This window comes from Corythoichthys intestinalis, chromosome 21 (genome assembly GCF_030265065.1).
Source record: "Corythoichthys intestinalis isolate RoL2023-P3 chromosome 21, ASM3026506v1, whole genome shotgun sequence".
NCBI lineage: Eukaryota > Metazoa > Chordata > Actinopteri > Syngnathiformes > Syngnathidae > Corythoichthys > Corythoichthys intestinalis.
The window spans coordinates 15,075,927-15,087,160 of NC_080415.1; the positions used below are offsets into that span (position 1 = coordinate 15,075,927).

At 42.2% G+C, this 11,234-nt stretch overlaps 2 protein-coding genes across 3 annotated transcripts in view; one reads left to right on the forward strand and one right to left on the reverse strand.

Moving 5' to 3' along the window:
- Nucleotides 1-896: 896 nt before the first annotated feature.
- The window catches only part of nbr1a (NBR1 autophagy cargo receptor a), a 64,794-nt gene continuing 54,456 nt past the window's right edge, over nucleotides 897-11,234 (forward strand). Inside the window, exon 1 of one of the 2 annotated variants that reach the window (XM_057825621.1) lies at nucleotides 897-1,056. In XM_057825621.1, the coding sequence (XP_057681604.1) occupies nucleotides 1,051-1,056 (6 nt within the window). In that variant the 5' untranslated portion in view covers nucleotides 897-1,050. The remainder of the gene's footprint in view (nucleotides 1,057-11,234) is intronic. The other variant, XM_057825618.1, reaches the window with a different exon arrangement.
- On the reverse strand, nucleotides 8,377-10,690 carry g6pc1a.2 (glucose-6-phosphatase catalytic subunit 1a, tandem duplicate 2). Its single transcript, XM_057825627.1, has 5 exons — nucleotides 10,381-10,690; nucleotides 10,208-10,317; nucleotides 10,012-10,129; nucleotides 9,653-9,768; nucleotides 8,377-9,208 (listed from the first exon to the last, which is right to left on the reverse strand). The coding sequence occupies exons 1-5, from the start codon at nucleotides 10,611-10,613 to the stop codon at nucleotides 8,706-8,708; spliced, it is 1,080 nt and encodes a 359-aa protein (XP_057681610.1). The 5' UTR covers nucleotides 10,614-10,690; the 3' UTR covers nucleotides 8,377-8,705.

An 11,234-nucleotide genomic window follows, 5' to 3' on the forward strand; every position in this document is an offset into this window, starting at 1 on the left:
GAGTCTCTCGCTGTTTACGACTTCGCCGTGTAGCAAAGCATTATTTTGCCATATTCGTGTTAACCATTTGGCAGCTACACACTCCTCCGACGTCAGCCAGTTTGTCCGGCGGTCATTGTCCAGCTGCTTCCCTGCAAACGAGCTCTCTGCCCTCAGCAGGGGAACGAGGAGCTCTAACTTGTTCGCCGCCGGGCTAGTTGCCGATCGGCGAAGACAATCGACAACCTAGTCGTCATTTGAAATGATCGGGGCTAGTTATGTGTGATTTTCCGCTTCGAACACTTTGAAACATCACTCGGTTCGGGTTAGCATGTCGGCTAGCTGTCACGCCTCTTGGTTTGTTTACATTCTCCGAAGTAGGGAAGGGAAATGACATAAACCCGACTTAGGTGGCATAAAATATCGTTCGAGAGGTGCGACAGTAAAGTTGAAGTCGACAGTTTTGACCAATTTGTAGTAATTTTGCCATGTCCTGAATAAATGCATTTTTATTATTTCATATTCCATTTAGCACAAGACTGTTATTTGTCATGACCATGCCATTTATTTAGCTATTGGGTGAAAATACTTGGATAAAAAGAATATCCTGTAAAAATATTGGAGTAGAGAGACTGAAACAATGACATTTTGCGGCCCTTTTCGCTTTTCTAAATTGTTGTATATTGTCAAATCGTCTCAAAATATGATTCTAATTCACATAATAATGCTATTTAAGACTTCTTTTTTTTTTCTCCTGTCGTACGCACTTAAAAGTCTCGCAAAGAAATATAAATGGGCACCGGTTGTTTGGAGCGTAATGTCGATATCTAGTGGACAAAATTAGGAACTACAGCGCCTACAAGCTTTATTCACACACGTGAACACATATACCCATCAACTACCTCGGGGCGTGCGAGTGTATATCCGTGATTGACCTTTACAGAGAAGAGGAGCAACGCCAATTTTGCCAATTCAACCCTCAAGATAACTTATTTTTCCCTCTTTCTCGGTCTTTTTTGTGGGGAACTACAGCCTCAAACGCGTTCAAATGTGGAGTCTGAGGACGTTATCATGTTGGTAAGCAGTCTTTGTATTTATTTTTTGCATAAAAGGTGCGAGAACAAATACATGCGTATTTCTGTCCGAATGAGTGGATATGTGTAGCTTGACTCAAAAGTAAATGACTTTGGATGTGGCTTCAAAAACCTAGTTACAGTAATATAAATGGAAAAAACAAGAACATTGTCGTAAAAGCCTAAAAATATGTGGCTGACTGCTCTGTGACAGGTGAATACAGTGTAAGTTTGAGTCACAGCGCCATCTATCTAATTGTTCCTATTAGACCAGACATGTCCAAAGTCCGGCCCGGGGGTCAAATGTGGCCTGTGGTCAAATTTCATCTGGCCCCCAGCCTCTGTCATAAAATTAATAACGTCTGGCCCGCACACAGACTTAATAAATTGGTCAGCAGTACTGCTACCAGCATATGAAGTAGCTTACACACTAAATGCTGCTCCTCATTTACCCACTAAAAGGCAACAGCACTCTTAGCAACATTACCCCGTGTGACCCTTCCAATTTTCTAAAAGGGAGACAACAACAACAACAAAAAATTGAATGCGATGGCCGACGCTTCAAGGATAGTTAGAAATTTGACTATTTCTTCACTGAAATCCGCAACAACTGTGTCTGCCTCATTTGCAGAGACAGTCGCTGTTTTTAAAGAGTTCAATGTGAGGCGATATTACCAAATAAGACATGTATGACAAGATTAGTGCTGCAACAATTAATCGATTAACTCAAGTATTCGATTACAAAAAAAAATATTCTAATTAAATTTTGTTGCTTCGAGTATTCGTTTAATTAAAGTGCCGTTTTAATGGTTTATTTTGAAAGTGTTTGCAATTAGTTTAATTGATGAGGGTGGATACACTGCTCTCTGGTCTGCCTCTTTTCACATGGCTGAATCCAACTGCTCCCTGTTAAGACCAACGTAAGCTAAGTTTTTGTTTGAGCTAATGTTTTTTAATGCATTCTTGATTTAGTTTATAGGTATATTTAGCCATTTTTTGTGGGAATTTGTGTCTGAGCCATTTGTTAAGAGCATTGTTAAAAAATAAGAATAAATAAAAAACATTAGCATTTAAGCTAGCGGACTTTTTCTATATAAGTTAGCCAGTTGTTCTTTTGTTATACATTGATCCTCATTTTAAAAAACATATACTGTTTGAGGCTCAGCTCAGGCATTTTAATTTTTCATGTTCCTTATCCGATTACTCGATTATTCGAACTAAGTAGACCATCGATTAATCGACTACTAAAATATTCGATAGCTGCAGTCCTAGACAAGATTACAGGGAAGATACGCAGCAAGAAATTGAAGAAATTGAAGCAACTTGAAGCTAGTTAAATTTCACAGCAGCAGTATTTCGCAAGAGCCCGAGAGTCAAAAGAGAACGCCACAAAGGCTAGTTGCGAGATTGTTGAAATTATTAATTAAAAACAATAATGAAGCAAATGTGACACACAGAATGGCTTGCTAAAATTTGACGTAAAGGACGTTAGCCAGGATCGGGCCCCCCACATTTTTACCGCACCAAATCTGGTCCCCTTTGCAAAAAGTTTGGACACCCCTGTATTAGACTAATAGGAATCGACTAACGGCAAAGGAATACCAATCAGTTTAAAGGTCAAGTAACCAACAACTAAATGCGCTTACTTAACGTGACAAGTTTGCTTTATTTCTACCGTTTGCAAACAGGCTTCAAAACATTTGTCGTCCAGCTAGGTGATGCTTAATTCAAGTTTTTGCTCATACATTTTGCCAGGTGAGGCAAGGTGACTGGCAAAATATTTTCAGTATCAACTTTAATTGTATAGCACATTATGAGATCCAAGAAGGCAGCGTATTTGCTGTCAATAAAACAGGAAAAAAAGTTAAAGACGTGGGAAGACAACCACGAAAGTAATAAAATTCAGGCCCGGATCTAGGTTTACCCACCAGAGTGGGCACTAAGAAATCATGAGGGGGCACGTCCAATGCAGGCTTTTTTTTCTTTTTTTACCCTCTGCATTTCTCCGGGCTTGGGACCGGCGCAAGTAAGACACTGGCTTGTGTCCCGTTGAGGCTGCATTAATTTTTGGGGGGTTTATTTTTTTTTCATCTATATACTTATTTACGCAGTCGGCGTGATGTCACGATGACGTCATCTCGCACAGCAACGTGTCGCCATTTTGAGATGGGGGCACGCACAGGTAAACATCTGTAGACAAACGTCTGAAATCATATATTTCAGCTGTTTTTTTCCATAAAAATGTCTTAAACATGACTTATTATTATCACGAGTCACTGCCGACAGACACGAGGCGATACAACTTAAAATTAGCGTGTATTGGCCTGCAAATCTGCCATACAAAGTCGTAGCTGATAGCTGGATAAACAATCCAAAGGAATTGCTTGCAATGGAGTTCGGAAACATCTACAACTACCTCATAAAGTCACCCAGTAAGTTGACCTTTATCAATTACGTATAATATGTACTGTGTGGAACTAAGAAAACTAGTAGTATACTGTATATGGAGTGATTATTTCTGCTGTCACCGGTAATTCGCCTCCAAGCGTTATTCAACCGTGAGCACGTCACGGCAAAATAACCAATTCCCCACCAGGCCAATAATATACCAATTGACCGATCAAAGCTGTTCACGGCAAAAGAAAAATAATGCTTTGCGAGTTGTCGGTTACGGTAATAATAACCACTGCCTAGTCTTTTGAATCCTAGCAGCTAATTGGGGCAAAAAAATCGATTCAAGTTTACTCACCAGTAATAAAATGTCGGCTGCAAACGTAAAAGTGCCTGGTCCACGGAACCGTCTTTTTTTACTGTTCCTCGATTGATTGCTTTCAGCCAATTTCTTGTCATTTTCTTCTCACGGGGAAGAGTGAAGAACTTCAAATGCGGCTCCGAACTCTTCCTTGTGTTACAACCCGCTACACGGCAACTTTTAGTCATTCCGACGGAAAAAAAGACGCAAATAAGACAAAAGTTCAACGCATTTGTACTACAATGCACGACAGAGCAACTGCTTGTGACTCATGTTTTGCCCCCATTTCAATATCGCGACGCTTTGTTGTGGCTGGTGACGTCATTAATTCCCGGATGTCTGACTGCGAGAATTTGTCTGGAGGAGAGAGAGGAAGCGCGCCGATAACAAACGAGGTTGGAAAAACAGCTTGTTTTGGTGATTGCTTGTTCGGCGTGGTTGCAGCCAACAGTAACCGTTAATCCTACAATAAAAAAGTAGGTGAGACCAACTCTACGGGCGTTCTCTATATCCAGTGCGACGCTACAATAGATATTCCCGACATTTTGATTGGGTGGGCACTACTCACATCTGGGTGGGCTGTGCCCACCCTGGCACCCCCATACATCCGGCCCTGATAAAATTTCTGCTATTAAAACATAAAAGGGCACAAGAAATGGACAATTCAGCTCAATTAACCTTCTTGCACCCGAACTCCTTTCTTGTTCAAGAAAGAATGTGAAAATGGTTCTACTCTTCTCCTAACCATAATTTATAGTAACTATACATTTTTTCCCCAAACCTTTTTATTGCTTCTGTCCATCATATTATGAAATGGCTAACCAGAGGTGGGTAGGGTAGCCAAAAATTTTACTCAAGTAAGAGTAGCGTTACTTTAAAATTATATTACTCAAGTAAAAGTAAAAGTAGGCATCCAAAAAAATCTAAGTACAAGTACAAGTAAAGTATAAAGTGAAAAAAATACTCACAATGTTACTCATTACTTGGGTAACTGCTTATTTTTTTATATTTAATGGTATTTTTTTTCTCTCAGCACAAACTTATTTACCGTATTTTCACGACCATACGGCGCACCGGATTATTGGGCGCGTGGGCATGCATGCATGCACTCACGCTAAAGCATACAGTAGCATTCACGCTAGCATGCACACGAACGTATTTATAAAAAGCGGAAGCAAAACTCAGTTCGATTGTACTTTATTAAAGAATTTTAATAAGTACTCACATTTTTTGTCAATCCACAAAGCCATCAAAGTCCTCATCTTCTGTATCTGACATGAACAGCTGGGCTAGGTCTCCATCAAACACACCAGGTACCCCCTCGTCGTTGTCCGAGTCAGTCTCGTTGCCATGAGGGTCCTCCTCGGAAATAATGCCGGCTTTGGCGAAAGCTCGAACAACAGTGCAAGCCGACACATTAGCCCAAGCATCCACAATCCATTCGCAAATTGTGGCGTAACTCGCCCGGTGTTCTGTTCAGAACACCGGCGTTGCCTACCAGTCTTTGTAAAACTGTGTTTGCCATTCGTCATCCATTGCTCCCACGCAACTTGACTTTGAACGCCCTGTTTACACCGATGTCCAGCGGTTGTAGTTCCTTTGTGAAGCCTCCCGGAATGATGGCAAGACTTCGTTTTTCACAGCGGGTGTGAGATGTACGCGCATGGAGTCACAGATCAAGAGGGACGGTGAAACATGGAAAAAAACATCCGGTCGCTTCACGTAAACCTCCCTCAGCCACTTTCTCATTTTCTCCTCGTCCATCCAACCCTTTTGATTGGCTTTCACGACGACTCCGGCAGGAAACTTTTCTTTCGGCAACGTCTTCCTTTTGAAAATCACCAGCGGCGGCAGTTTCTGTCCATTAGCATGGCAGCTAAGCACAACAGTAAAAGATGACTTCTCGTGCCCCGTTGTGCGTATCGCTACCGTGCTGTCCCCTTTTTTCTCCACGCTGTGGCTCACCGGGATGTCGAAAGTGAGTGGCACCTCGTCCATGTTCGTGATATGCTTCGGCTGGATGCGTTTGTCGGCAATCTTTTTGCTGCAGTAGGAGCGGAAGATGGTCAGCTTTTCCTTGTAATCAGCTGGAAGTTGCTGCGCCAATGTAGTTCTTGTCCGGATGGAAAGATGACGCCGTTTCATGAATCGAAAGCACCACAACGGACCTCCTCGAAAATGTTCCATCTTCATCTCTTGCGCCAGTGTGTGTGCCTTCATTCGCATGGTGACTGTCGAGACGCTTCTCCCGGCTGTTCTTTGGTTGTGAATCCACCTCTCGAGTTCGTCTTCCAGGTGAGGCCACTTCGCTTTATTTCCGCAGAAACTCAGCTTTGTTTTCTTGACTTGACTTAGCTCGTTTTCCAGCTTTCTCCACTTGCGAACCATTGACTCGTTGATGCTGAATTGTCTCACTGCGGCTCGATTTCCATCTTGTTTCGCGTAGCTGATAGCTTGGAGCTTGAACTGGGCTTCGTAAACGTGTCTTACCGTCGGAGTTGCCATTTTCGAGGGTCTTGATTCAAACAGAAGTTGATTTGCCCAACGCACGTAACTCAAATTTATACTCTACCGAATGGCGGCCCGCCCCCTATGATGAGCACCATTCACACCTCTAATTGTTCATGCTGCTTTCACTCACGTCCGCCTTCGGTACACACATTGGGCGCACCGCATTATTAGGCGCTCCGCCCATTTAGGAAAAATTAACTTTTAGGTGCGCCTTATGGTCGTGAAAATACGGTATATGAACTGTTGTTGTAATGATACTGTACAATAACCCATTACGTAACCTCATTAAGCCAATGAAATTTGAAAAAATCATTCCGGGGAGAGAAAAAAAAAATGAAGCATTATTTGTCAAAAGAGCATTAGTGCCCTCTGGTGGAGAAAATACTTCCCAGTTTGAATAGTGAATACTGTAGTTCCTTCATAGGTACTATTATGAAATTAAAAGGCGCATTCCTCCGGTTTTCCGTGGTCAATCTGTGCCAAATAAAATCTGGGTGAGAGGTTTAAATCCATGCTTCCGAGTCATGTTGAGGGCAGCGCTCTGTATCAAATAATTATTTTTTTACGGTGCTTTAAAGGCGCCACGTGATCATAGAACGGCAAGCTTGCATCTGATTGGTGTAATGGAGTCATGTGATTATGGTTGTGACGTCTCATTGGTGAAATTAGTAGCGCTACTCTTGGCATCGCTGGCAAAAAAATAATAATAAAGCTAATATGTAGAATAAAGAGAAAAATGTAACGACTCTTGTGTAGCCCAAAGTAGCGGAGTAAGAGTAGCGTTTTTCTTCTTCACAAATCTACTAAAGTAAAAAGTATGGCTTCATAAAACTCTTAGAAGTACATTTTTCTCAAAAAGTTACTCAAGTAAATGTAACAGAGTACATGTAACGCGTTACTACCCACCTCTGTGGCCAACTACACTTAAAAACGTGACTCATCTAGTGGCCCGTGCTTCAGTCAGTCAGTTGGCGGAAGCACAACTTGGCAAATATTGAATGTCTGGTTAGCAAAACTGACCTCTTTCTCCGAGGCCTGCATAAAGTATGGGGTGACGTGCATGTTGATGTCACTCCAGAAAGTCGGGGTTAAAGGCCAGGGGTGTTTTGCTGGCCTTTTGAGGTTGTCCACTTTGTGTTCCATGAATTTATGCAGAAAAAAAAAAAAGAACAACTGACAAATGAACTACTCATTTCCCAAAATAACTATTCAAATCTCATCAGTTGTCATTGAATTGTACCTAAGGTCCATCTGTTGTTGTTTGCTCTCTAGGTTCTCTGGAATTGATTGGCTATTGGCTTACAAATGCTATCACTGAGTGGTCATTCTGCTCCAGTTTGAGGTTTATAGTGCTGCCAGTTGGTAAAGAAAACATCAGATTAGAAGCAGCACTCCTGTGTATTTATATACTTGGTCAAGGTTTATTTGCGGGAGATAATCATGCCCTAAATATATATAATAACAAAAAACAAAGGAATAAATAATAAAAGTAAATGACTCCCCTGCAGTTTTCAGAGTAGCCAATTAATTATAGTATAATAACTGTCAATATATTTCGAACTATGATGGCAAATTGTTTCAAATCTGGATACTGTAAGACTACATTACCTTTGACTCATTGATGGCTATAGAAGTCAACTGGGAGGGCAGAAAAAAGTCCACGTTCACAATGAGGCAAAAATTTTTCAATCAAGGTGAGCTGCTTCAACTACTTTACAAAAAAATACTTGACTTCTTTGTTAATTACTAATTTTCTTTTAGCCGGGGCTTTAGTTTCACCTTGTGACATTTTTGGCATCTCAAAAAGAGCAGAAAAATCCAAATGTCTAAAAGATTCCACAGCAACAATTGCTGGTTTTGACCATACCACATATCTGCCAAAGTCAACTACAAAATCATACTAGCTCATCTGTGACTCAATTGTGGAGAAGCACTATAGAAAATGGGTAAAAAGATGGACAAAACATATCAAATGTATAAATGATGATGTTAGGTGGATGAATTATGTGCTGGGGTTCTGGAACTTGTGGGGATAAATGTCATGTACAAGAACTCCCTTCAGACATTTTCAAGATTTTATTAAAAATAGTCAAAAAATACTCTGTAATATTCAAAAAGTCAGTCAGATAGTTAATACATATAATATATAGCATCTGTTTATATTAGTGCGCTCTTGTAAGTGCTTCAAAGCATCATGGGAAGTGTCACTGGCACACACACAAAGTTCAGTGACCTTTTCCTGTTGTTTTTGTTGGCTCCTTCTAATGATTCATTTTTTTGGTCTTTTTTTTTTTCCAACTAAATGCAATTGGCACCAAGTCTATAGGTAGGAAGAAGCCACCCTGTGCTTTTTGTTTCGTGAAGTCTTTCTTTACGGCCTTACATTTGCGTCACACGCCCTTTTTGGTGTGCAGGCCCAGCGCGCTGTTCACCAGATATGGGATGATACTGACAGTCGCTACGGGTACAGTGGCGCTTTTGCAGAAGGAGAGTAGGTAGTATAGGGCGGCGGTGTGCGTGGGTGGCTTGAAGGAGTCAAAGAGGTGGAGCAACAGCAGAGAGCTGACAATGCAGCCGGCCCGGGACACTGCATTACTGCTGCGCTTTGTCTCGGTATACAGGGGCGAGTGCAGGCCGAGGCCAAGGCCAAATAGTGTGCCCATGTTGCGTAGGAGGCTGGCGAAAGGCGTGCTGTCCAAGTGGACCCATTCGGCCTTGTTGCACCATCTCTGGGCCTTCTCCAGCGTCCAGAGGAGGTCTACACCCACAACCTTTAGAAGCAGGTAAAACCCCACTGCGAAGGAAGTCAGGAAGAGCGTGGTGTAGAAGTACTTTTTCATGCTCGCATTGTAGATCCACTGGGTTCTGTTAAAGGCCTCAGCCACAATCATGCCTAGGAGCCAATGAGAGTCAAAGTGAGGATACCACCAGATTATCATTTGTACAGAGACCCTCCGACTATGAACATTTAAACTGGAACCTGTTCTCTCGGGTGTAGAAAATGTAGTTTGCAGTCGCCATTTCACGGAGAAAACATTTTACATTCAAGACAAAAAGGCTCTCTGAGGAGCCAAATGTTGAAAGTTTTTGTATTTGACGATAGACTATCATTTAGACGACCCTTTCCTCCAGTGTCTATTTAAGATTTTATTTACAACACAGTCCCATATATTCAAATATATCAACAGTAAGAACTGTTCACTACTGAGATGTTTGCAGTTTTGAAAAATGCTTAAAGATAGAGCACACGTGCTAGAAATGGCAAACTATTTTAGTTTAAGATATAAGCAGTCGTCTGGAATGTAACGAACTGAATCAGTCTACTTGTTAGCCATACCTGTGATGACTCCAGCAACAACCTGGTGGGGGAAGTGTGCAGCTATGAAGACCCTGGATAGACAGACGCACACTTGGACTGCCCAGAACACGGTCCAAAGAATAACCTTCAAGTAGCTGCCAAAAGAAAACATCAAGATCATCTCAGTAACGGAAGGATGCCCCACTCAGTCCTCTTGGGAAAAACTAACAGCCTGTCAATTGTCAGTTAGTACAGCTTATCGGTAAAACTTCAGCTGCCTGGATGTCAAAACAACTTGATACCCAAGAGTTAATGATCAACCACACGTTAGAAAGAATGTTTAATGTGATAACTGCTGGTGTTGAAGCAGTAAACAAAATTCAGGATTTGGGATTCACCCGTTTTTAGAAGACTTCTTGCCACCATGTTTCTTCTTGCTGGCCATGATGGCAAGGATAGATGTCACCAAGGTGTAGTAGACACCTGCCGCTCCCATAGCGTGACCTGAAGGGCTTCCTGGGTTGCAGAAACAAAAGATCAGTTTATCACCTGACCGTCTTGGCATGGCAAGTACCCCCATAAACTTTTTCGTACCTGGACCAGTTTCGCAGGTCATTGGGTACTGTTCAATAGCGGGACGAATGCTGTTGCTGTAGTAAGCCGTCTCATGGACCCACCAGTAGGGCCTCTCTCCAAACAGAATCCTAAAGATGGAATTATGTATTTCGTCATTCAGAATCTCTTTATTGAATTTCATACCACTTTACCATTTGAACACCAGGTTGAGCCAGTCCCCAATGACGGCAACCCAGATGAGCTTGATGCCCACCGAGGGCCGAAAGTGGAACCAGAGTGGGAAGAAGATAAAAAAGGTGTTCCTGAGGTCTGCTGCCCATGACACCCAGAGGAACAAACCTTGGGCATCCTGATAGTTGGTCTGCAGGTAGCGGGTGCTGCTCACCCCAAAGCCCTGCATGGTGTCCATGATAGCGTGAAACATCTTTAGCGGTGAGAGGGTAAGTCTGTCTAGAGTGTCGCCGGCGGTGACAGGGCAGCTTGTTTTTATAGCCTGGGATCCCACCACTCAGACGCATGCTCATGTTGATCTTTGGACCTTGCACGTGTAATAAAACATTGCTTGTCGGGAGAGTTTGGCAGACCGGGCACACAAACATGCTGGGAGGGGGAGAAAAAAAACACTGCGTCAAAGTCTGTCACATCTGGGGAATTTACTGGAGGTGACTAGTAAGACCAATAACAGGCTCTTTACTGAAATGGCCGAGTTTGTGAACAATGGCCCTGCACATCTTTTTTTCACTCCACCTAAATCCGCAGAATAACTTATCAGTTATGTAATTGATGTCGATGATTTGGAGAAACTGTCTTAGTTGGTGTCAATGTTGTAGATTACATAAGGGCATCAATGATTGAATGACGGGGCCCCAGAAGATAAATTCTGATAAAACCGATATAGCCGACTGGCGGCATGGAAACAAGTTACAATTGGAGCTGACATAAAGAAAGTCCTCGCCGACAAGGTCATATTGCTTCCTGTTCTGAAAGACAAAATCAAGGAAAGATGACAAGGAAAAGTGAAGAAGCTTGGAGTCTTTTACCGAGT

Excerpts from the sequence above, each read along its gene's own strand:
- g6pc1a.2 (XM_057825627.1), bottom strand. The coding sequence starts at position 10,613 with ATGTTTCACGCTATCATGGACACCATGCAGGGCTTTGGGGTGAGCAGC. Across the intron at positions 9,769-10,011 it reads AAGAAGTCTTCTAAAAACGG|CTACTTGAAGGTTATTCTTT; the intron begins GTGAATCCCAAA and ends TTCTTTTGGCAG. Across the intron at positions 9,209-9,652 it reads TGTTGCTGGAGTCATCACAG|GCATGATTGTGGCTGAGGCC; the intron begins GTATGGCTAACA and ends ATTGGCTCCTAG.